The 22,458-nt window shown below is 42.8% G+C and overlaps 1 protein-coding gene and 1 long non-coding RNA gene across 7 annotated transcripts in view; one reads left to right on the forward strand and one right to left on the reverse strand.

Annotated features, from left to right (window-relative positions):
* Positions 1 to 22,458, forward strand: part of LOC141373111 (uncharacterized) — a 37,348-nt gene that overhangs the window by 3,553 nt on the left and 11,337 nt on the right. The window lies entirely within an intron of this gene.
* The window catches only part of VWA8 (von Willebrand factor A domain containing 8), a 336,853-nt gene that overhangs the window by 817 nt on the left and 313,578 nt on the right, over positions 1 to 22,458 (reverse strand). For 3 of the 5 annotated variants that reach the window (XM_073894490.1, XM_073894489.1, XM_073894491.1), the window contains 5 exons: positions 19,667 to 19,792; positions 17,806 to 17,964; positions 4,960 to 5,058; positions 3,546 to 3,784; positions 248 to 1,213 (listed from right to left, as the gene is read on the reverse strand). In XM_073894490.1, the coding sequence (XP_073750591.1) occupies positions 1,105 to 1,213; positions 3,546 to 3,784; positions 4,960 to 5,058; positions 17,806 to 17,964; positions 19,667 to 19,792 (732 nt within the window). In that variant the 3' untranslated portion in view covers positions 248 to 1,104. Of the gene's footprint in view, positions 1 to 247; positions 1,214 to 3,545; positions 3,785 to 4,959; positions 5,059 to 17,805; positions 17,965 to 19,666; positions 19,793 to 22,458 lie in introns of those variants that run through there. The other 2 variants (XR_012378777.1, XR_012378779.1) reach the window with 2 other exon arrangements.

Here is a 22,458-nt window from a genome sequence, read left to right on the forward strand (position 1 = left end):
TTTAACAGCTAAAGAAATCTCCAGTTCCCATTCAATTCAAACATACTGCCTTGTTCTTACTTTGCTTTAAGTAGAACCATAAGTGTTTGTTATTTTGAGCATGACACTTTGGACACCGAAATATGTGAAACTTGTGACAAGTACTGGAGGAACAAGACGACACAGGAAGTTCAAGGCAAGACAGCCTTTATCCTTCCACGTTGGCAGCATGGAAACAGGACGTTTGCTCTTCATTATTTAAAGAGTCTTTTATTTTTTTTTTATTTTTTTAAAAGATTTTATTTATTCATTTGACAGAGAGAGAGAGAACAAGTAGGCAGAGAGGCAGGCAGAGGGAGAGGGAGGAGCAGGCTCCCCGCAGAGCAGGGAGCCCGATGCGGGGCTCGATCCCAGGACCCCGGGATCATGACCTGAGACGAAGGCAGCAGCTTAACCAACTGAGCCACCCAGGTGCCCCTTAAAGAGTCTTTTAAAAAGTCAAATGGGAAAGGAAGCAATGCAGGGATCTTCTGATTCCTTTTGGCTTTGGCCAAGAAAATGGAATTATTGAAAAAAAATCTAACCTTTTATAAAATACTGCTGTTAGGAGGCTTTGCAGTGGGTTAAATACTATAAAAATCATTGTTTGCCGGGCAACCAAGGGTGGAGGAGAAAATAAAAATAATGATCGGGCAGGAGCAGATTGGGTGAGTTTACACGGGCTTGTATCTCAATGACAGAACATGGCATCAGAATCACTTCTGTTACCTCAGGTGACCAGACGTTGTGTTAAGGCAAAAGCAAGGAATTCTCTTTCCCTCAGGTTTCTGGATACACACTAAGCACCATAGTTCTCAAACCGCCTTCCTTGACCCCTGACCTTTTATAAAACGCCGGTCAGCTCGCTTCCCTACGAACCCATCACTGGTGGTAGATTTCCACGCACAAGCTCCCTCTGGCTGCTTTCCTGAATTCTGATCCGAGCGAGCCCAGGAAGCGCCAGGAATGCCAGAATCCTTCAGTCACTGCGCAGGTTCCTTTATAGATGTCGTCTTTTCTTCAGGGGACTCTTTATTCCTATCATATTTTACATCCCGGGGTCAGCAAGGTGAAGAAGGGCCCATCCTAAACAGTGGACAGCATGGTGGAAGTGAAGATCTGTTGTAAAATCTGGGGGATGTCCTTGGTATCCATGGCAACGAAGGACCGGCCAGCTGGTAGAGTTCTCTGAAGCCTGCCCAGATGGAAAGGGAAAGAAAATTACCATTGCAAATGGGGGCTACCTCCTGCCCCCGAAAACCACAGCATCCAAAGGAAGTGTTTACTTTCTAATACCTTGCCCCTGCCTGCAAGGGAATGGGCTGTCAGCAGGCAATGAAAGGCTCGGAAGGGCCACAGAACAGAGAGAGGCACACTGAGAGCAGTGAACCAAAAGAAAGGTCTTTTCAGTGAGAAAGTCAGTTAATTTGAAAAGAAGAAATTTCTTTCCTTTTATTACTGTCATTTCCCGGTATTCCCTTGGCAGAACAGAGCCCTAGGGACGAATCTGGGATTAGCTCACCTGGATCCAGCAAATGCGTTGGCCTCACCCTGTGCTTCTAAGTGCTTTGCCTGCCTTAGAACACAGGCCCAGAAAAATGTTGCCTGGCCAAACCGCAGGTGGTTCTTTCTTTCTTTCCCTCTCTCTCTCTCTCTCTCTCTCATTTTTCCCCCCTCACATCATACAACGTGAAGGACAATCCGACTTACGCAGTTGCAGCTTTGATGACACCAAGGTTATATAGGCTTAGGATAATTTTTTTTTTAATGGCCATTTATCATCTGGAACAAAGGGCCATTTTGAAAGCAATGAAAGTACAAGACACATTTCTATCCAAAAGAACGCCTCCTTTCACTGTGCCAACAAAGTTTGGTTTTAGAATGACATTTAATAAAAGTCAACCATCCTGTGTAGTATCATACATTTGGCATGCCTGGTAGACCAGCTAATTCTGCAACATATCTTTTGCCAGTGGATGTTGGACCATTTCCCTAGGAAACCACAAGGGTATTATTGTACTTTCTTAAGTATTCAAACAGGATCTGTTCACTAGAAAGACAAAATAGCTATTTCAGCTCAACCAGTATTTGTTGAACTTGCTGTCTGCTTAATACTGGGCTGGTCCTGAAGGAAATCTGGATAGAAAAAAGCACGGTTTGCATTCGAGGACATGAAAGTTCTAGAAGAGGCAAAAATATAAAACTGAGAAAAATGCAGTCAGTTGTAGTGAAGTGACTGTAACGACATGATACTAAGGCAGTTTTTTTTTTTTTTTTTTTGAAAGATTTTATTTACTTATTTGACAGCAAGAGAGGGACACGAGCAGGGGGGAGTGAGAGAGGGAGAAGCAGGCTTCCTGCTGAGCAGGGAGCCCCCTGCGGACCTTGACCCTGGGACCATAACCTGAGCCAAAGGCAGCAGACGCTTAACGACTGAGCCACCCAGGCGCCCCCTAAGGCAGTTCTTAACCGTACTCTGCAATCCTGCAGCAAGGCAAAGGGAATAGAAAAAGATGCCAGCTCTTTGGAGGCTAAAACATTTCCGAGTCTATACAGGGCTCTGTATCTCAGAATGTGACAGACAAGTAAAAGACAGGAATAGCAAAAAGGTATGTGTTCTGGGCAGGAATGTTATTTTTGGGGGGTGGGGGCACTATACTTTCATTTGTGTTTTCTGCTGCATACAAATATTTCGAGCAGAGAAAAATCCCAAGTTCTTTCTGTTTATAACTCAAAAAGATAAATGTTAGTGTGTTTGAGAAATCAAATCCAGATCTCTCCTTTTAGTTCATCCACAATGGTATTTGTTATCTGACTATAAACTTCTCTACTGATTATTCAACATGTTCAGTGTAGCATCTTACTATATATTCTGTCTTACATTGTCTCCCAGTGCTTCACCTGCCTGTCTCCCCAGTGAGAAGGGATATATATACACATATAAAGGGGGATATCTAAGTAGATAGATAGATATCCATATATTATCCCTGTATGTCATGTCTCTCTCTGTCTGTATACAGATACACACTATACATATGTATGTACACATTTTATATATTATTTATATACACATTTTATAGACACACACATACATACACACAATCTCTTATACTAGGAAAAGTTTGCTACTTTGATGTTTGCTACTTTGAATATGATTTGATCATGAAATCGTATTTAAAGTAATTGAACTGATAAGAACTGAGCTTGAGACCTTGATGTTAAGGGCAAAATATATAAAATACTGCCTAATTTATTAGCAGACAAATCAATTTGTTAATTATTCTATTGTTGGATTAAATATAAGATGAAAAATAATTAATTTAAAACTATTATTGCTCATTCAAACATAAACTAGGGCATTATACCCTCTCAACCAGACTATCATATCAGCTCCTTGCAGGTAGCAACTCTGCTGGCTACTCTTCTTTCTTCTCTCCCACTGCCCCTCAGGATGCCAATCCCATGAAATGGCAGGCACTCAAGCGTCTCTATACTTGTCCTTTGCTGTATCTTGAGGTGACACTTACCTGGTTGCTTGATCACCTAAAGATCCAATGAAAATGGCAAAAGCATTTACTTGAGGGTTACTTGTCAGGATTTGGGCAAACTTGGCAGGATGTATTCCATATCGTGACAGGTTTGCATCACTTAAGACGATGACAAAGTACTCGTCAGCTTCTTCTTTGACAATCTCCTTGATGGCATGTTGTGTCCCCTCTAACGTGTGGTCCCCACTCATGCAGAACTGAGCATGGGCATGCATTGTCTGGGAGGAAGAGATGTTGCACAGAAGCCAAGGGTGAGAAACTTTGTAAACGAACATCATGATATTTCTATTGACCATGAGAATGCACCAATACCAATTATTACACTTGAATAGGAAATCTCTAAGTGAGTTCTAGTTAATTTGCACCTTAGAGTGACAACAGTACACAGTGATATTTGTATGTGGTTAAGACTTTTGTTAGAAACAGGAAATGTTCCCAAACTTTCCCAGCTGCACTGACTCTTGAAACTCAAGCTGCCATTTAAAGTGAGAAAATCTAAGAAAACATAAAACTTGGCATCTCACATACACACACACACACACACACAGAGTGGTAGGCAGAATTCCAAGATGGTCCCTAAGATTCCTGCCCCCTGGTATACACAGACTGCATAATCCTTTCCCCTTAAATGTGGGCAAGACCTGTGAATATACATGACATGGGAGAAAAGTGAGGAATGGGTTGAATTTCTAATAAAGTTGTAACACTAAACACTGTACTTACAACAACAGCCATGGAGGAAATTTACTTTAAGCCCATGGTGTGTGTGTGTTTCTACTCTAGATCTAAGTATGTGAAATTGAATTTATCATTAGAAAATACTAAGGACATAAAATTGGGGTTGGAGAGTACTCTAAAAGGGGTCATTCTTTTTCTTCTACTGAAATGTGTAGGAGCTAAGAAGAACTGTATAGGAACAGGAGGGGACCCAGGCTGTAGAATCTGGATATAATCCGGTACTCTGAAAATATGTAGGGAACAAAATTTAAAATTTGTCGAGTGGAGGGCGCCTGGGTGGCTCAGTCATTAAGCGTCTGCCTTCGGCTCAGGTCATGGTCCCAGGGTCCTGGGATTGAGCCCTCCATCGGGCTCCCTGCTCCGCGGGAAGCCTGCTTCTCCCTCTCCCACTCCCCCTGCTTGTGTTCCCTCTGTCACTGTCTCTCTGTCAAAATATAAATAAATAAATAAAAAAATCTTTAAAATTTGTAGAGTGGAGAAAAGGATTTTAGGCACGATGAGTGTTTTCCCAGTGTAATGCTTGAATGCCTGTAAAACAGAGTCTTTTTCTTCCCTGTAACTCCTGCTGCTTCAGTGAATCTTTTCAGTGATCAGAAGATACTTTATGTCATCTGGTGGAAGTTTTCACAATGGAGAGGTGATTTATTGTATTTACCTTCAGAATTTCTAGTCTTTGCTTATTGTCCTTGGGGATTTTGTTAAGTGGAACTAGACCAATGTTGTAGCCATCTCCAGAATGTCCAACGATGTCATACTACAGAGAGAATTAGAGAGTTAGAAGCCTCTGTCCACTAAAGAACTGTCATCAGACCTATAAGCCTCCAACTTTTTGGGTTGCTACTATGCAGACATGCTCAACGGAATGCCATGGAGAAATACAGAGAGACAGATGTGTGTCTATCAACAAAGGCAGATAAACTCCAGGCTCCATCACTTCTGGTCCATCCTTTTATGTGATTTCTCCCGCAGCAGGAGGTAGAAGGGGCTTTGGGGGGCTACCAAGAATTTCATTCTTAACTCTCAGGGGAGAGTTCAAATAAATCACACACACACACACACACACACACACACACACACACACACACAGTGGTAGGTCGAATTCCAAGGTGGCCCCCAAGATTCCTGCCCCCTGGTATACACAGCCTGCGTAAGCCTCTCCCCTCAAGTGTGGGCAGGACCTGTGAATATGATAGGATGTTGCTTGTGATTATTTATGTTATGTGGCAAAGGGGATTTTGCAGATGTAATTAAGGTTGCTAATCAATCGACTTTGAGTTCATCAAAAAGGGAGATTATCTGGATGGGCCTAATTTAATCATATAAGCCCTAAAAAGCATAGTTTTTCCGGCTGGTAGCAGAAGGGAAAGACAGAGAGACTTGAAGTATGGGGGGATGTGACATGTGAGAATTATCTGTGGCTGAGATGGGGAGGATGATGGGGTGAGGCCCAGAGAGGGGCATCCAGGAATGACCCTGGCTGACAGCCAGCAAGGAAACAGGGACCTCCATCCTACAATCCCAAGGAACTGAACTCTGCCAACATCCAAATGGGCTCGACAGCAGAGCCTCTAAGTAGGAAGCCCAGTCTGACTGACATCCTGATTCCAGCCTTATGAGATCCTGAGCAGAGAACCCAGCTGAGCCTTCCCAGACTCCCAAACTCCAGATCCAGGACCTAATAGATGGGTATTGCTTTCAGACACCATGTTTGCAGTAATGTGCCACACAGCAATAGAAAACACAGAGACTTTTTTTTCCTGAACGCAAAAGTGAAATCTATTCACCACAGAAATTACAGAAAAGCACAAAAAAGCAAGAATTATTCATGATCCCATTATTCAAAGATAACATCTGTTAATGTTTTGTTGTGTAAGTTTTGAGGCTTTTATTTCCTTTCAGTGTATGTCTAAGAGGTTGTACATTCACACACACACACACACACACACACACACACACACACACACACACACACCACATCAACAGAATTTTCAACTGAAATGGATTATGTTCACCATGTGGGTTTTATAATCTGCTTTTATACTTTAGTGTATGACATATATTTTTCGAATTTAGGAAATACCTTTTCAATTCTCTGTCTTACAATGCACATGAGAAAAGGCTAGAGCTGAGAGTGGGGTGCAGCATTTTTATGGAATCTGGAAAGAAGTTTGGGACCTTGAAGCAACTATAAGTGGAGCAAGGTGGTTCTTAACTGTTGGGTTTGCTCCCAAATTCCCTTCTCCCCTCCCATCTCCCTCTAAGAATTTTTATGATGCTGATGTGAAAGTTAGAATAGACCTCATGGTATCTGGGCCACTGGGGCATCTGCAAAGAAAACTGAGTGTGGGCAAAAGATTTTTGGGAGTATTGGGAATACCACTGAGGGACAAAATGCTTAAGATTCACCGCTTTCTATTCACCCACTGACCGCCCATCAACAGCTGTCTTTTGAACACCTACCATGTGTAAAACATGACTCTAGGTGTTGTAGGGGAATGCAATAATTTCTTTTCATGTCTATTCCTTTTTAAGTTCCTTGTTGAGTTTTTGAGGCCATATCTTATTCATCTTTGAATTTTAGTATCTGTGAGTGTGCCTGGTGTGTTTATTGCACAGATGCAATCATGTTGGGGCAATAAGCAGCTTTCCTTTCCCATGTGGGCTACATTCTTTTACAAATAAGCTGTTTGGAAGCTGGAATGCATTTTTCCCCACCATGTGATAAATGGTGGTTAGCCCAACCTAGCTGACAAAAAACCCCATACTGTAACTGAAACCATTGTACTTAAAATGAAAAGAAGTAGAAAAATTCCCGTTGAAATAATTTTTATGCAAAAAAGAGTGAGTCAGAAGGCAAGTTGGGTTCGTTGTGAAACATGCTGAAATTGTGCATTTGGGGAGGTTCGTTTTGGACGTGCTGAAATTGTGCATTTTGGGAGGTTTGTTTTGGACGTGCTGAAATTGTGCATTTGGGGAGGCATCAGAGTGGAAGTCTATTTCATGGAGTCAGAGATGTGGCTGTCCTCCCCAGGAGGGAAACATGTCTGCCAAGGGCAAACGCATAGAGAAGAGCAGAGGACCCCTTCGGCTGAATCCTGGGGAGTACCCTCCTCGGAGGGTGGAAGAAGGACACACAGCTGAGTGGGGAAGACAGGAGAGACAGCACTTGGCGCAGCTGGGTAAGGGGACAGCCGTGGGCAATCTGTGTGTAGGGCCTCAGGGGGTGGTTTGCAACTGTGCTGAATTACAGTAACCACAGCCATCCCAGAGAATGGGGTCTAGTGACCTCTGGGCCTCAGAATCAACAGCGACCTCTATGGGGACAAGATTAATGAAAAGTTTGTGGGATAAGAAAGAAAAATGGAACAGCATCTAGAGGGGGCGTTGGGGGAGAGGTGTCTCTGCATTTTGCAGGTGGCAGAGAGGACGCAGTGGGGAAGGAGATCAGGGTCATAGTCAGGGGCTCTAGTTTGAAGGAGGGAGGACACTCCTTTTTCTGAGCTAAAATAGGCAGAAAAATTGGGAATGGACAGAGATAAGTGTATAATTGGAAGGGACCAGTGTACAAATGAAGGCCCATGTAAGATATCTAAATATTTAAAATCTATAAATCAGGCTACAAATTGTTAAATAAGATCGATTCTATTCTCCTTCTTTGATCAATAAATATAGATTATAATGACCTGGAGAGAAAGGAGTCCTTAAGTTCTGTGTAAGAACAGGGAGGTGTGGGCCGCACTGGCCCCTGGCTTGCAGCCCAGGCCCTTCTCTTGCTGTAGCTGGCTCTGTCCCATTCCCTGAGGTGCCTCCTCTGCACGTGTGTGCGTACCCAGCTCTCTCGCTGCTGCACACCATCACAGCCCTCCATACGGTCGCCCCTCGGCCATACCTCGGACCTGGGTGTTCACACCATTGGCCAGTCTGCCCTGAGAAGATGGACCTAAGAAAGAGGCCCACGCAGACCCTGGAAGCAGGCCTGGCCTCATCGGAGGTTTCTTGGGGGATCCCAAAAACTGGGAGCATGACTGAAAAATTGGCTCTAACTGGGCATACCCCCTTGGCCCCACAGACTCTTCACTTCATGGGAGGGGTACGGTCAGAGGAGGGCCAGAGTGGGGTCTTGGGCAGAGGCTGGGACATTATTCTAGACTTGGTTTTAAGATTTTTTTTTTATTAATACCAAAATGATACAAAAGAATTGTGAGAGAAATTGACTAATACATTAAAAATGCTTGATAACAAATGCTTTCTAAGGATGTAATAAATTCCATATGTAAAAAAAAATCTCCTTAGGATAGTTTGCTATCAATCTAGTGAAAAGGTAACAATTTGAACCCTAAAAACTGTATAGCCCTTGACAATGGCTAACTGCAGTACTGGCTTCAGTAGATGCCCAAGGTCGCCCTTCAGCACCGGCATTGGCCCAGATGTGGAGAAAGCCTGCCCGATTCCTCCCTGGAAGCATACTTGAGGCTCTGTCAAGTCTGACTGGACAATGGTCACGGCAGGAACTGTTTCAAGCCAAGAATAAAGCTGTCCTGGGAAGGTGCCAGGCAGGCTGCTTTTGTTAGGAGCCTGGTGAAGTAATCTGTTAAACAGGATCTTACACAGGAGGGGATAAGATCAGTTCCTTGAAACAGAAGTAGGTTTCTCTTATTTGGCTGAGGCAATGTATTAGACTTTTTCCTCCCTATTAACTGAAGGTTAAAATTCTTCGTAATCAGATGACCGTGGATGAGACTATATGAATATGTATTTGACCATGTGGTCTGCTCACAGGGGTGACGTAACTGGTTAGTACAAGGAAAAGAGTTGATTATTAAACAAAGAGCAGCCAAATGAGCTGCTGGACGGTCTTTATCAAAAACAGATATTGGCTGATTAAATATTTCAGAAACATTTTAGTAACTGTCCATCTATCACTTGCTTGACCGATCTACCAAACTACCTACCTACCATTTTTTTGCCCAGGAGAAGAAAGCATACTATCCTTTTCCACACAAGTGAGATAAAGACAGGTGAACTGCCGATCTCCCTTTCTTCCTCCTTCTCTTCTTCCCTTTCCTCCTTCTCCCCCCGCCCCTTTCCTCTTCCTTTCTTTATTTGCGGTAAGGAAAGTGCTATTTGCAGAAGGATCCGCCTTTGTCTGTGCTGGGTTAGTACTGCAAAGACTGAGAAGACACACCTAAAGAACAGGATGGGGCTTATAAAATGGTTTGCAGGCTCTGGTTCTCATTTTCCAGACAGGCTTGGGGATTATTCTGCGCCCAAAGTAAATAAAATGGTTGAGAGGAATCCAAAGTACGTCCAAATGTGGAGCATTCCCTGGTGTTACTGTAGATCATTTTATGCTTCCATTAAACCCAATACTTCTATGTCATAATTATCTAGTATCTGCTATCCAAGGACCCCAACACGTTTTACAGACAGAAATTTGCTAATCCTCAAAACTGTCTGGGCTAAGGGAAAAAAGTACTCATTCATTTCCATTCTCTAACACCTGATCCTGCCATTCACCCAGTCTCATTCCTGCTGTGATCTCTGTCAAGTCAGACTTGACAGGGTCTCAAGCATGCTTCTGCATGTGGAGGATCAGAGAGTCATTAAATAAAAACCTCACTGTCATTATCAACCCCTCTAACATTTTAGATCGTAACTTTTTTTTGAGCAGCTCAAAATTTATATCATCATGATTTCTCTACTTCCCACGGTCTCCCGAGTCCTTGTAGAGTCTTGCTTTTAGCACACACATAAATAATAAACCGCAGTAGTAAGGAACAGCCTCAATGAGAGAAGGCCAATTTTAATACTTCTTTGCTTTAAAAGCTTGCTTTAAATGCCCTTTTGCTATGTTTTCTTTTGAAAATCTCATTTCATCTAAAGAAAGGCATAACAAACGAAAACAAATGCTGAGTTTCAGTCCAAAACACATTTATCAGCAAATAAGAAGGCTGATTTGTGATACTGAGACTGCAAAGAAATCTCAGCTTAGAATAAAGAATCACTAATGGTTTTTAAAAAGATTTCATTTATTTGAGAGAGAGAGAGAAAGACAGAGAGAGTACACGAGAAGGGGGAGGGTCAGAGGGAAAAGCAGACTCCCTGGGAGTCTGATGCACTGCTCCGTCCTGGTACTCTGGGGAACGGGATTGGATCAGGATCTCAACCTGAGCTGAAGGCAGATGCTTCACCGACTGAGCCACCCAGGCATCCCCTAGCATTTTTTTTTTTTTTTAACGAATAAGATTGATTTATGTTTAGGTTTCTATGGGGAAGGATAATCTTCTGCTAACTTTAGGAAAGGCTTTGCTTTATTACACATCCACATTATAACTAGGTATGAAACAATCATCTGAGGCTGTTTCTGAAGACCAACGATGTGTGAAATTCTAATCTCCTTCTAGAAATCCAAGTATACCATTCTAAAATGGCACCATTGACAGTGGGCAGCAAAGGCTTAGAAGATGAATATGTGATTTAGAAGGTCAAGAGAAGTGCCAACAGAATCCTAAAGTGTTAGTTAGCCAGTAAGCTACAGTAGCTAGCTAGCTCACCTTTTTTCATATCACAGAAGTCAGTGTAGAAAGAAGGATCTGAAGGTCAAGGAAGGATTCTAGACTTAGCTCCGATATTAACAAGCTTCTTGACCTAGGGCAAGTCGCTGAACTTTTCTAAATCTCGTTTCTACCTTATAAATAATGCCGGTGTAGATGACCTCTAACATAACATGCTTATACGTCACTTAACCTCTCTGACAAACAGGAATAATCTGTTTTATCTAACCTCACAGGGTCACTGAAAGTAGAATGTCAATGTTTGTATAGTTCTTCATAGTTTATAAACTGCTTCTATATATCTCATCTCATCTTGATTCTCTTCACAAACTTCGGGGTGGGTATTCTTAACCTCATTTCTTTCACAGATGAAGAAATGAATGCCTGGAGAGATGAACAGCCTTTCTTAAGGTCAGAAATCGAGTGTTGGCAGAGATGGAAGCCGAACTCAGGTGCCCCGACTCTAAATCCAATGTCTTTACCATAGAGAAATAATCATTCCCTAACTGTTCCCCTCCCTACCCTCCCCCACCCAACCTCTTTGGTCAATACTTCTACAGCAACAGTCGAGTCCATTCTGAATTCTTCTTTCATTTTGAATGGACCCAGAGAACTCTGTACACCCTTCTTTGGTCTTATCTCCATGTTGCAATAAGAATTTATTCAAAGCCTAAGCCGGATAAGATGATTGGTTTCCATTTCTAAATGTGTGAAACATTCCTGAGGCATCCGCAAAAGGTTCATTATGGACACTGAGCTAAGTTGTTGACAGAAGGAATTTTCCCAGCAGGTGCTAGTTTGTGAGTCATATCTTTCCACATCCCTCTGAGAATTAACCCAGCCTTTCTGACCAGGATATCTTCAAGAAGTCAGGCCTATTATACCTTACTTGGATGATGAAGTGCTAAGGGGAGGAAAACATAGAGTCTTTTATGGAAATGGTACATTTGCTCCTGAATCCCAGCTTTGTCAAAATACTGGTTGGGCAGAAATAAAATGGCTGCAAAAAAACCAGAGCTAAAACATCAACTAAGAAAGGGCCCTGAAGTAGGAGTCAGAAGTCCTGGCTTTGTACCATGTAGCTGTGTGACCTTGAGCAAAGGACTTAACCTCTCTGGATCTTGATTTTCTCATTTGTAAAACAAAAAGGTTAGTGAAAATGATTGCCAAGACCCTTCCTGTTCCCAAGGTTCTATGAAGAGTCAATGGTTCAGTATAGAAACGGAATGAAAAAAGTCTGCTTCACTTAGTTGTAGGAAAATCAGTGTCTTGCTTTCTCTTGTCAAAGGAATGAGTCACCTAAATGTACCTGAGGATTGATGAAGTATTTTCTTTAAAAAGAAAGCCCTCAGACTCTACAAGAAATAATCCAATATTGGCTCTAGAAGAGCAGTTTTCTAACTTTTTAAAATATTTTTAAACAGTGGAAATGGAAGTCTTTCTCCAAATGAAATACTGCACAAAAAGCACAGATTATGAAGCACCATGCAAAATCAATATAAGCGGAATTGTTTTGGTTTAATTGGGGATGGAAGGGGAGGGGAAAAAGTCCCATCCGTTCACCATTGCTCCCCAACAGCCTTCGAGGGTTCCTTGTCATACTGTTAGGAAACCATGGCCTAGAGTATGATTTATTCTCCACAAAAACAATAAATTTGAGTACTTTTTTTCAAAGTGCAACTTCCCAATAACTAAATAAATCTGCCTGTTTTCCGGTGTCACTACTTGAGTGCTCAGAGGAGAAACAGTTACCTAACTTTGATGAGATGGAGTACTTTGAAGGAAAACAAACAAACGCATTAAGAGCTTTTGAAAAGGAGGTCTACTTTAAGGTTCCAGTGAAAACATTCTCAGGGGCTTGCAGAAATCACAAGGAACAAACTGGAATGAAGATAAAGGGAAGAAATGCTTCTGGACTTAAATAAAAATGGTTCACAGAACCGTTACCATTCCTTTGTTCACTCCAGTGTTTCAGTGCTCTGTGAGCATTAATAATTTTGCTGGTTGTAAGACTGGAGGAGTTTATGATGATTATTAGCAAATAATGCTATTCCTGTCTGAAGGCACTGACTGTAAATGCTGTCCATGAGAATAACTGAATGCAGTTGGCAGACCGATTATGAGAAACTGTAAAAGCTCCAGATGGCTTTGAAATGTGTCCTGCCACTGCATTACCTTTTCTTATCAGTAATTCTTACTCAAGGGTCCCTGTGGTTTGGCATGGATCATGCTAAGATGGAATAGAAAGTGGAGGTGGACTCTAAATGAGCCTCCTGGACCTGGACTGTAATGACCCAGGGCTGGGGAGCAAGCCCGAGCCAAACAAGACACACAGCAGATGGCAAGAGAGAGGTTTCGGGGAAGGGTCCAGATCACCGGGCCAGGCCGGTGGCTTCTGAAGGTTTCCAGCAAAGATAGACTGGACTCCTTGACGAAGGAGGGATAAGTGCAGGAGGACCACATTCAGAGTCATCTGGATCTGGGGAGTGGGGAGTCTCAGAGCACACTGCTAATTCTTAAAGATGCCATGTGCGATGCCCTCCTGAGCTACGGAATATAAACTTTTCACTAGGAACGCCTAAAGTGTCATTTGCTCGTAAATCATTTTGTATTTGCTGGGAAAGTTACATACTTCCATTAGTTATTCCTAGGCCGCATGCTTCTCTGGCAAAGGAGAACGTGAGCACGCAGATGAAGGGAGCTGGATGTGATCGTGCGGTGCACAGATACAGACCCGAGGGAATGGGACACACCCATGTACACGCGTCAAACAGCCCTGAGAAGATACCACAAAAAAGTCCACTAACAGTGGCTGCCAACGGAGAGGGAAGCAGGAGCTGAGAGAGAGGGGGCAGAGGCTTACACAGAGGCCTCTCTCCCCCTTCCTGTAGCTTCTACGCATGTCTAATTACATGTTTAATTACAAAAAAACACTCTCACAGAATGTCAGTAGGCTCCATCCCACCTCTTTCCCACACTCGACAAAGGACGCTGGGGAGCCCCAGCAGAGACTGAGTGGCCGGTGGCCACTCAAAACCGTAGACATGTTGGCGGGGGTGGTGAGAAGATTATATGAAGTCTCCAGGGCACCCAGTGTCTCCAGGGCACCCAGTGTTGGGGGGGGCGGGGAAACCTGTCAGAAGTTCTGGAAATTTGGGACAAGGTAAATGGCACTGTGAGGAAACAGCCAGACGAATCCAGGATAAAGGACATGCCGCAAAACAACTGATCTGAACTCTCAAGGGAGCCCCCACCCCAAAAAGCAAAGAGGGTAATGGCAGGGGAGGTGGCCGCTCCAGATTAAAAGAGGCTAACAAGACATTGCAACCAAAAAACAAGTGTGGACTTTCACTGGATCCTGGATTGTGTGTGTGTGTGTGGGGGGGGGGTGCCAACTAGAAAAAACTCTTGGGAAAGATTTATCGTGGGGAGCATGGAGTAATGCATGGAACTGTTGAATCATTATGCTGTACAGCTGGAACTAATATAATCCTGCATGGTTATTATACTTCCATAAAAAAGATACCTCTGAGATAGCTGGGAAAAGGGAATGTGGATTGGACATTAGAAGATATTACGAAATTACTGATAATTTTCTTAGGTGTGATAATGGTACTGAGGTTGTGTTAGAGAATGTCCTCACTATTAGGAGAAGCATAATAAAATATTTGGAGGTAAAGCATTATGACGTTTATAATTTCCTTTCAAATGAGTCAGAAGAAGGAAGAGAGTATATATTTAGAGAGAAAACATAAAGCAAATGAGGGAAAATATCAACAACTGGTGAATCTAAGTGAAGGCACATGGGTGTTCATATTACCGTTTTTCAACTTTTGTGTAGGTTCACATTTTTTCAAAATAAAAAAGTTGGGAATTAAGGGGAAATTTTAAAAGGAAAACAAAAAGTACCAGAAAGGGAAAACAAACAGAAGGGGAGTCCTGGCCCCATCCTACTCTGTCTCCAACAAGCCTTCTGACTTTGGGAAAAGTCCTTCATGTTCCTGGGTCTCGGTTTCCTGTGTGAAGAATGAGCAAACTGAGTAAATGACCTAGGAAAGCGACCCTGTTCTGAAGTCCATGGACACGGTGAGGAACTTGCAGGAAGGGGACTCCTGTGCCTTCGCCGTCCCGCCTCTCCCCCAGATCTTGATGTACTTGCCCAAGGACCGCTTTTCCTCAAAGAGCTTGTTTTGTGAAGTCTTAATGTCTTTTCTTTTTGTTGGAAAGATTTTAATGCACTGGAGACTTTCTGTGCTCTTAAAAAAGTTCTAAAGGAACTGTAGTGAATATAAGGAATATGTTTATAAGTATGAGAAAATACACAAACCCCAAACAATTAAAGTGCTGTCTATTAAGGATCTAATAGCATAAAAAAAACCCAATAAAGATACTTCAAACTTTGAAGGAAGTTTTGTCCTATCTTGGTGTCTTGCTATAATTTCTTGCTCTAAATAGTGACTGGATTTGGTAATAATTTATATTACCACAGTAACATATGGTTATCTTCTCAATATATCTGTGGGTTTACTGATAAAGACCGAGGAAATGGTTTGTGCTGTTGTGGGAATCAAAGACTATCAGCAAAATACTACTTTCGGGGTTACGGCCCAGACTGGGGGGAGATGTCTGGAGAGGAGTGCGCTCTGTTCGTGCCTCTGTTACCACACGTCTCTCATCGAATCTTCCATTAGAATTGGTAGTCTTTATGTGTCACCCTCACTGGGCTCTCAGCTCACGGATGGCAGGAAACTCTGTACCTGGCAGAGTATTCTGCTCTTAGCAAATACACAATTTAGATTTGTCATTTTATGGAAATCCATCATATGGCAACAACTGGGTTGTAACTGTCAATTAGAAACAAAGCAAAACAACATCCTGGGATATGTTCATTTCCTTGATATTGTTTTTTTGTTTTCTTTTTTTGGTGCGATATGTCCAGTCTCATTAATAGTTGTTCCAAACAACAGATTTTCACAGCAAGAATTGGACAAATCTCAATCTCTCTGCACACTCTGCTGTGTGAGATGGAATGAAATATTCAGCACACTCCATGATAATCATACCATCTCCCTGCAGGCTGTGGGAATGGCTCTCTGAACCCCTATTACCTTTGCCACCTTCCACCTTCTGTCTAATTCTTTACCCTTCCCGAGGAGCTGTGTCAACCGATTTCTTGGTGAACTCCTAAAAAAATCTTTCTAAAAACTTAGAAGCAGTTTCACCTGTTAGAGCAGTTCTGTTCTCAAAGGCACGGAAATCTTCTAACTGGAAATTTTATTCTCACTAATATGAGTATGTATGCCAATTTTAATAGTGGTACGTTTGCTATGATCTATAATGGATCAACATCTCCATATAACTCAAAGGAAGCTGAGGAACACTGACCTTCAAGGTTCACACAAGAGGCAGATGGGCTGATCCAAATATTAGCAGAACCCAAGGGTTTTAAAGCATTAAGTGAGATTTATGTGGATGTGGTGGATGGATGTTTAATTATCCTCTGGTTGTCTGTGGTCCAAGAAATTTAGGAATTATACTCACTCCTACTAGAAAGGATCTAAAATATTTTAAAATATTTTCTAGAAAACCATAAAACATAAAAAAGTAAAAAATCAAAATCAAGAAAAACTGACATCTGAAGGAACGGAGGGTCAAGGGAAGGAAAAGGCTGAATACCAGGGCACAAGCCACAGGCCATAAAGCTGTCACAGCTGGTCTTTGAGTTTCTCACAACTAAAACCACGAGGGACTCTTGAACAGTTCCACGGTTTTCACAAATCACCAGGGGACACGCAATCCCGTTCTTCAAGGGAAACAAAGCTGCTCCCTTCATGGAAAGTCCACATCCTGTTTGTATTTGCATCCTGCACTTGTACAGAGCCTGGTAATCCCAGCACTCCCTGACCAAAGCCACCTTTCCCTATCACTTTATTCTAAGAGGAATCTCTCATGTACAGCTTCATACAAGGGACCCTGGGAGGCCTGGAGCTCTAAAACAGGCTTAAAGTAAATGACATGATGGGTTCCATCAATCTGTTTCCATCATAACACACAGGCATGTCTCAGGACAGTGATCCTATAGGTGGGACATCAAGCTAAATATTGATCTAAGACTGCCCATTTCTGCAGGACATGTGTGATGCTGAATATGATCTAGAATAACAATGGATAGACTGTGCACCCGCTACATATGTCTGCACATACACCATTTCTCTCCGCTGCACTTTTGATAAGAACTACACAGCATGTGACGTGGTATCGGTTCTGGTAAGGGCAGAGTGCAGGTGCTCTTGTGGCTGATTAAGAGCGGACTGCTGGGCTCACCCTGGGCGGTCACCTGGCTATGGGGGAACCCTTCTCCACACTCTGACCTCTGAAGGAGGATGCAGAGCAAACTGAGCAACTGCAGAATGGACGTAGTTCAAATGGGAGACTGCATTGCTCCCAGGGCTGCCGTCTTCATTGTTGGGGGGTCATCCATTACTGTGTGATCCTCCCCCACGTGGAAAGGCAAAGCAAGGCTGAGAATAGCGCTCTTTGAGGATGTCCTCAAACCTCGGGAGGCTGTCTGCTTGGCGATGGGGCTGGAATGGGGTGTGGCAGAAATGGGGATGAGGAGGAAGGCTCTGAGAAATCTGGGGAAGAGATTTGTGGTGTTTCCAAATGCCCGTTTTTTTCCCTCTAACATTATGACTAACATCACACACTTGTAAAGGGCGGTGCTTTCTTCGGTAGTAATTGGTCCTTTAAATCATTTTCTGATGATTAAGGCAGATAAAACAAAGGCTTCTCTTTCTCTATGCTGATAAGTGAGCTGATGAGGAGATGATTTTTGTCCACTCAGGTGGAGCCTGCACCCACCTATCCATCATCATGCCCTAATCGGGGTGACTCTTGGGCAGATGTGGTCAGTGACGCCTCTCATCATTCTTTAGTTCATGCCATACCTTGAACTTCTCCTCATAGTTCTCGAAGGCTTCCATGACCATACACACGGCCTCCATCGAGCGCTCCAGCCGGCTGTCGACCCCGTTAAAGCGGTACATGCTGCCAGATACATCGACCACCAGGCGCAGGCGCTTGGGTTTCTGTTGGGGGCTGCCCAGCTGAAGGGGGGGGGGACAACAGAAAAGTCCTGTGAACCAGAAAGCCATCCCTAGTTGCTGTTGTGAGGGTCTCCAGAGGCCCCAGAGTGCCAGCCACGGGGTGGGCCGATCAGTAACCTCGGCATTGCACAAGGCAGTCCTGGCAGGTGGAAAGGTTTGTATTTCAGTAAATGGAATTTCGGACTTGGGCTGGTAGTTGGGGCCATATGGGAAAGATTTTCCTTTCGGATATGGTCCTTTCAAAGCCCAACCTCGACTAGTAAAACCTTACTGAGGCTATTATTCTTAAAAATAATAATCTGGAAAGATATAAACCCCAACATGTCGTTTTCATGCCATGCCTTGGAGTCAGTTACACTAGCAAGATTTATTCTGGAAGGCCACATCCGTTTTATTCCTACCTGTTTTGTAGTGACCTGCCAATCATTTCCCACAAAGCCTGCCAGAAATGTCAGATTCCTAAAACAAGGTTATGTGAGACAGGGTCTGGTGAAGAACTGAGGGAATATGTTTCTTCAGTGTCTCCTGTTATTAGTAAGCTTTCGGGTTTCTCTTCCTTCCAGTTCCTGCATTACTGCTCCTTGGTACTTTTCTCGGCAGTTAAAGCATGAAAGTAGCATCTAACTGCGCTTGAGCGACAAGTGTCAATCAAAATGCAAAACTCCTCCGAGTTTCAGTTTGATTTTGGACTCATGCCTGCCAGTTTGCAGAATTAAAAACGGAAGTATGTTTGTCAGTTTTACTTACAGGAAAAAAGGAAGAAGAAAAATTCCAGAGTATTCTGTCATTATTCACTCGCTGACATGCGAATGTGAAAGCTAATGAGCGTGGTTAGTAATTTCCAAAACATAGTGTGGGTATTGGAGGGCAATGATTTCGGACAAAATTCAATATATTTCTTAAAAACTTGCTAAGTCTGCCTCGATGAAGAACAGCGCCACATATGCTTCCATGACCACTCGCAATTCAGATACATCTGAACACATTTGTTGACCACGATGAGTCAGTAAGGAACACTGTTGTTGACTCATGCCAATGACACAGAAGTGAGTACTGCCCAAATTTCCAAAAGATCCTCTCTGAATAAACAACTAAATGGAGTAAGTGACTACCCTTCCCCACTAGTCATTGTACCCCCAGCTCTCAGTGGCCGCTCAGCAATTCTGGTTATTCTGGGACACAGAACATCACAGAACCCTCCGAGAGGAGATACGCAATATTTCACCTACTGCCATTTTACGTTTGCCACTCTGTTGCAGATATTTTAATATTAGGGCTGTCTACAGCGTTACATATTATGGCTGGAATTAGTCAAGGGAGAGTTTCTTACTTTCTAAAATTTTCTTCAGGTATAGGATGGGAAGAGACCTTTGAAGTCACAGGACAGTAGGAGACCACCAAGATTGCTCTAGGGTTTTAACCAGCATAGCCCTCCAGGATTCATGGATACCCACTGTCTCCCGTTTCCCCTCCAGGGGCACCCTGCTCTGTGTCCTAGGAGCTGATCTGCATGGACAGCATCAGCCTCTCCCTCAGCTGCTAGCTTCTGGTGGATTCTGTGGGTGGGAGGCCCTGGCAGGAGATCGGGTTGCCATATTCAGGGTTTTTGGTGTTTTGACATTGATGGCAACTCAAGAAAGCATTTGTCTGTAAAGAGGGCTGCACTCCACAGACCAGAGGCTACTCGTTCACCATTACTTACTTGTGGCTCCAGATCACCCCGGCGTTTGTAGATGGCTTTTTCTCCAGTCAGCCCATCAATGATCTTGGCATCATCTAGCTCACCTGTGGCTTGGTGTCTTAGCCACTGTCTTTCTTTACCTTTAGCCTACAATGACACACACACACACATCCTTATTTTAATGACTTCTGGAGGGTACCCAACATACTTTCTGCATGAAAAACAGGAAACACATCCAGGATCTTTTCAAATAAGTGATGTTTCTGCATGAACACAATTTCATCAATGGACTGCTTTCTGCTCTGCCGACAAAGAATGCCCTTTGGGTAGATTTTGTCAGTTTTCATCGTTTTAACACATGGAATGATAAAATGAACTCACTTAAAGCACATACAAATGGGAAAGAGGTATGCAAATGAGCCCTTGGAGAGATGTGCACAGTCCAGAAATGCAGTGGTGATACATTTCTTATGCATCTTCTGTCATGGTACTTTTGGCGAATTTCTTAGGTAACCAAATAATCAGCTTGAACTTGTTAACACTGACCACAGGCACAGAGAAAACGTGATCTTCAGAACTCTTCCTTTTGGAAAAAGAATTTGTTATTCGGATTCTCTGTGACTTATGGTGCAAGTGGAAACAGCTGAAAGTAATAGTTCATGAACATGTTGCATTCCCCCATGTCAGAGAAATCTTCTGAATTACTTCCCCAACGGTATGGCCACATAATACTTTCCCACAATGACTTATAACTATGCCAGGCGGACCAAGATGGTAGTTAAGTGATGAAGAATGACAATATCCCAAATCAAGGCATGGGTTTGTTACAGCCAACGACTATATTTACATTAAGAAGTGGGAAGAATAGCTAAAATATTTGTATGCGTGCAAATGAGAGTGGTGTAGTTAAGATCAGAGAGCCTGGTCTCCATCCTCCCTTCACCATGATCAGATATCTGACCTCAAGCAAGTTACTTAATCTGTCTGCATTTCAGTGTCCTCAACTCTAAAATAAAGATAACACTAGTTCCTACTTTGAGTTTTTATGAAGAGTAAATGAGATACTACATGGAATTGGGTGAAGAAGAGCCTGGAAATCTACGTCAGCTGGTATCATCATCATCGTCATCACCAAGTGAGACATATTTTGGACAACTAAGCCCAGATTAATTTAAGCACACTTCCATCACTGTTTCATTGGAGGCGGCTGCAGGACAGTACTGTCATTGAAAATAGAAAGCCAAGCTTTAGGCAGCCGGTGTCTCCTTTAGGGGCAGACCAACCACTGCACAAAGAAGCTTCAGACACTATAACTCTAGGCAAGACTACCTATGTTAATTTCTTATTCCTGATACCCTTGCTGCAAACAGATGCAAAATTCCCTCATTTGAATACAAATATATTAATGTGAACATGAAATGGAGATACTCCTAAGCCACCAGCATACAGAAATTACATTTGGTGGGCAGTTAATTCCAGGAATTATCTTACATGCGCCCCTTTGGAACTATGTTCTTCCCTAATGTGTGTTCTTGGTAAGAACACCATGACCTTATAGGAAAATGGGATTCATTGGAGCATAGCTCAATGAGCTCATGAAACTCTATGAGACAGATATACAGCTACAGCTGGTAGGAGGAAGGGGTGAGCAGAGTCTTCTAGAATCCTTTCCCACTGTGCTATGGATCAAGACAGAAAAGCTTTACCACACAGTGCTGGCCTTCTCAGGCTCCCTCCCCTGCAACAGTGATTGGGACCTGGCTCCTATTTCCCTTCCCCATCATGCCTGATGTCTGGAGTGGATCATTCCTCAGGTTTCCAGGATGCTTTATGCGGGGAGATGCGACTGGGGGTGAACACTGAGGTACCTTTCGATCCTGAGGTTCTCTGATTCTTGGAGATACCAAACTGCAGAGCACTGGATGAAGACAGACCCTCACAGACCAGTCTAGACTGGGAAAATAAGTACTGCAGAAAAGTACAAGAGAATGTGGTAGTAGTAATTAGCTGTCATCACAGCGGCACCCAGGGCTGGGTTTAAGAGGAAGATGGGATTACAACAGAAACAAGATTACTTGACATGTCACAGAACAGCCTGTGCTACTGTTATCATTAAGCCTTGATTTTCCAAATTTCATCAACGCGTTGACAAGGCAATGACACTGAAGAAGTAAGAGGGAAGCTGTTCAGTTTCTAGTGATATGTAATTCAACTAAATACAATATGGAACTCTCAGTTTAACCAAATAGTAAATGGAGAGCACATCACAGTTTCTGATAAAGCTACAAAGTACATGTCAATCCTAAAGGAATCGAAGAGGTCCAAGATCATGAGCATGGGTTATTAAAAAAGAAAAAAAAAGTACTGTGCCACTTTGTAGCTCATCCCTGTTTTACTGTCTTTATACTTATCACTGTTTACAAATGTATTATTTACCTCTTTGTCTCTATTATCTGTCTGTTCCAGTAGAAAGTCAGGCTTATGGGATAAGAGCCCTTACATAACTGCAGCATCTAGAACAGTGCTTGATACATAGTTGGTGTTCGATAAAAATTTCCTGCAAGTTGATTGCTACTGTAAAATGTTACATCATAATCATATAAAAGCATGTCCATACAGTATTATCTCAATGTATATGTATGTACATTATATACATGCAAGGAAAAATATGTGGAAGAAAACAAAAATATTAACAGTCATGGTTATTTTGGGGTTGTGAAATTATGGGTGATATTGTTTTCTTCCCTTAATTTTTTATTCTCCAATTTCCTTCCTTCCTTCCTTCCTTCCTTCCTTCCTTCCTTCCTTCCTTC

The sequence above is a fragment of the Callorhinus ursinus genome, unplaced genomic scaffold (assembly GCF_003265705.2).
Source record: "Callorhinus ursinus isolate GAN/ISIS: 27379988/994484 unplaced genomic scaffold, GSC_fseal_2.0 scaffold7, whole genome shotgun sequence".
In the NCBI taxonomy this organism is placed as follows: domain Eukaryota; kingdom Metazoa; phylum Chordata; class Mammalia; order Carnivora; family Otariidae; genus Callorhinus; species Callorhinus ursinus.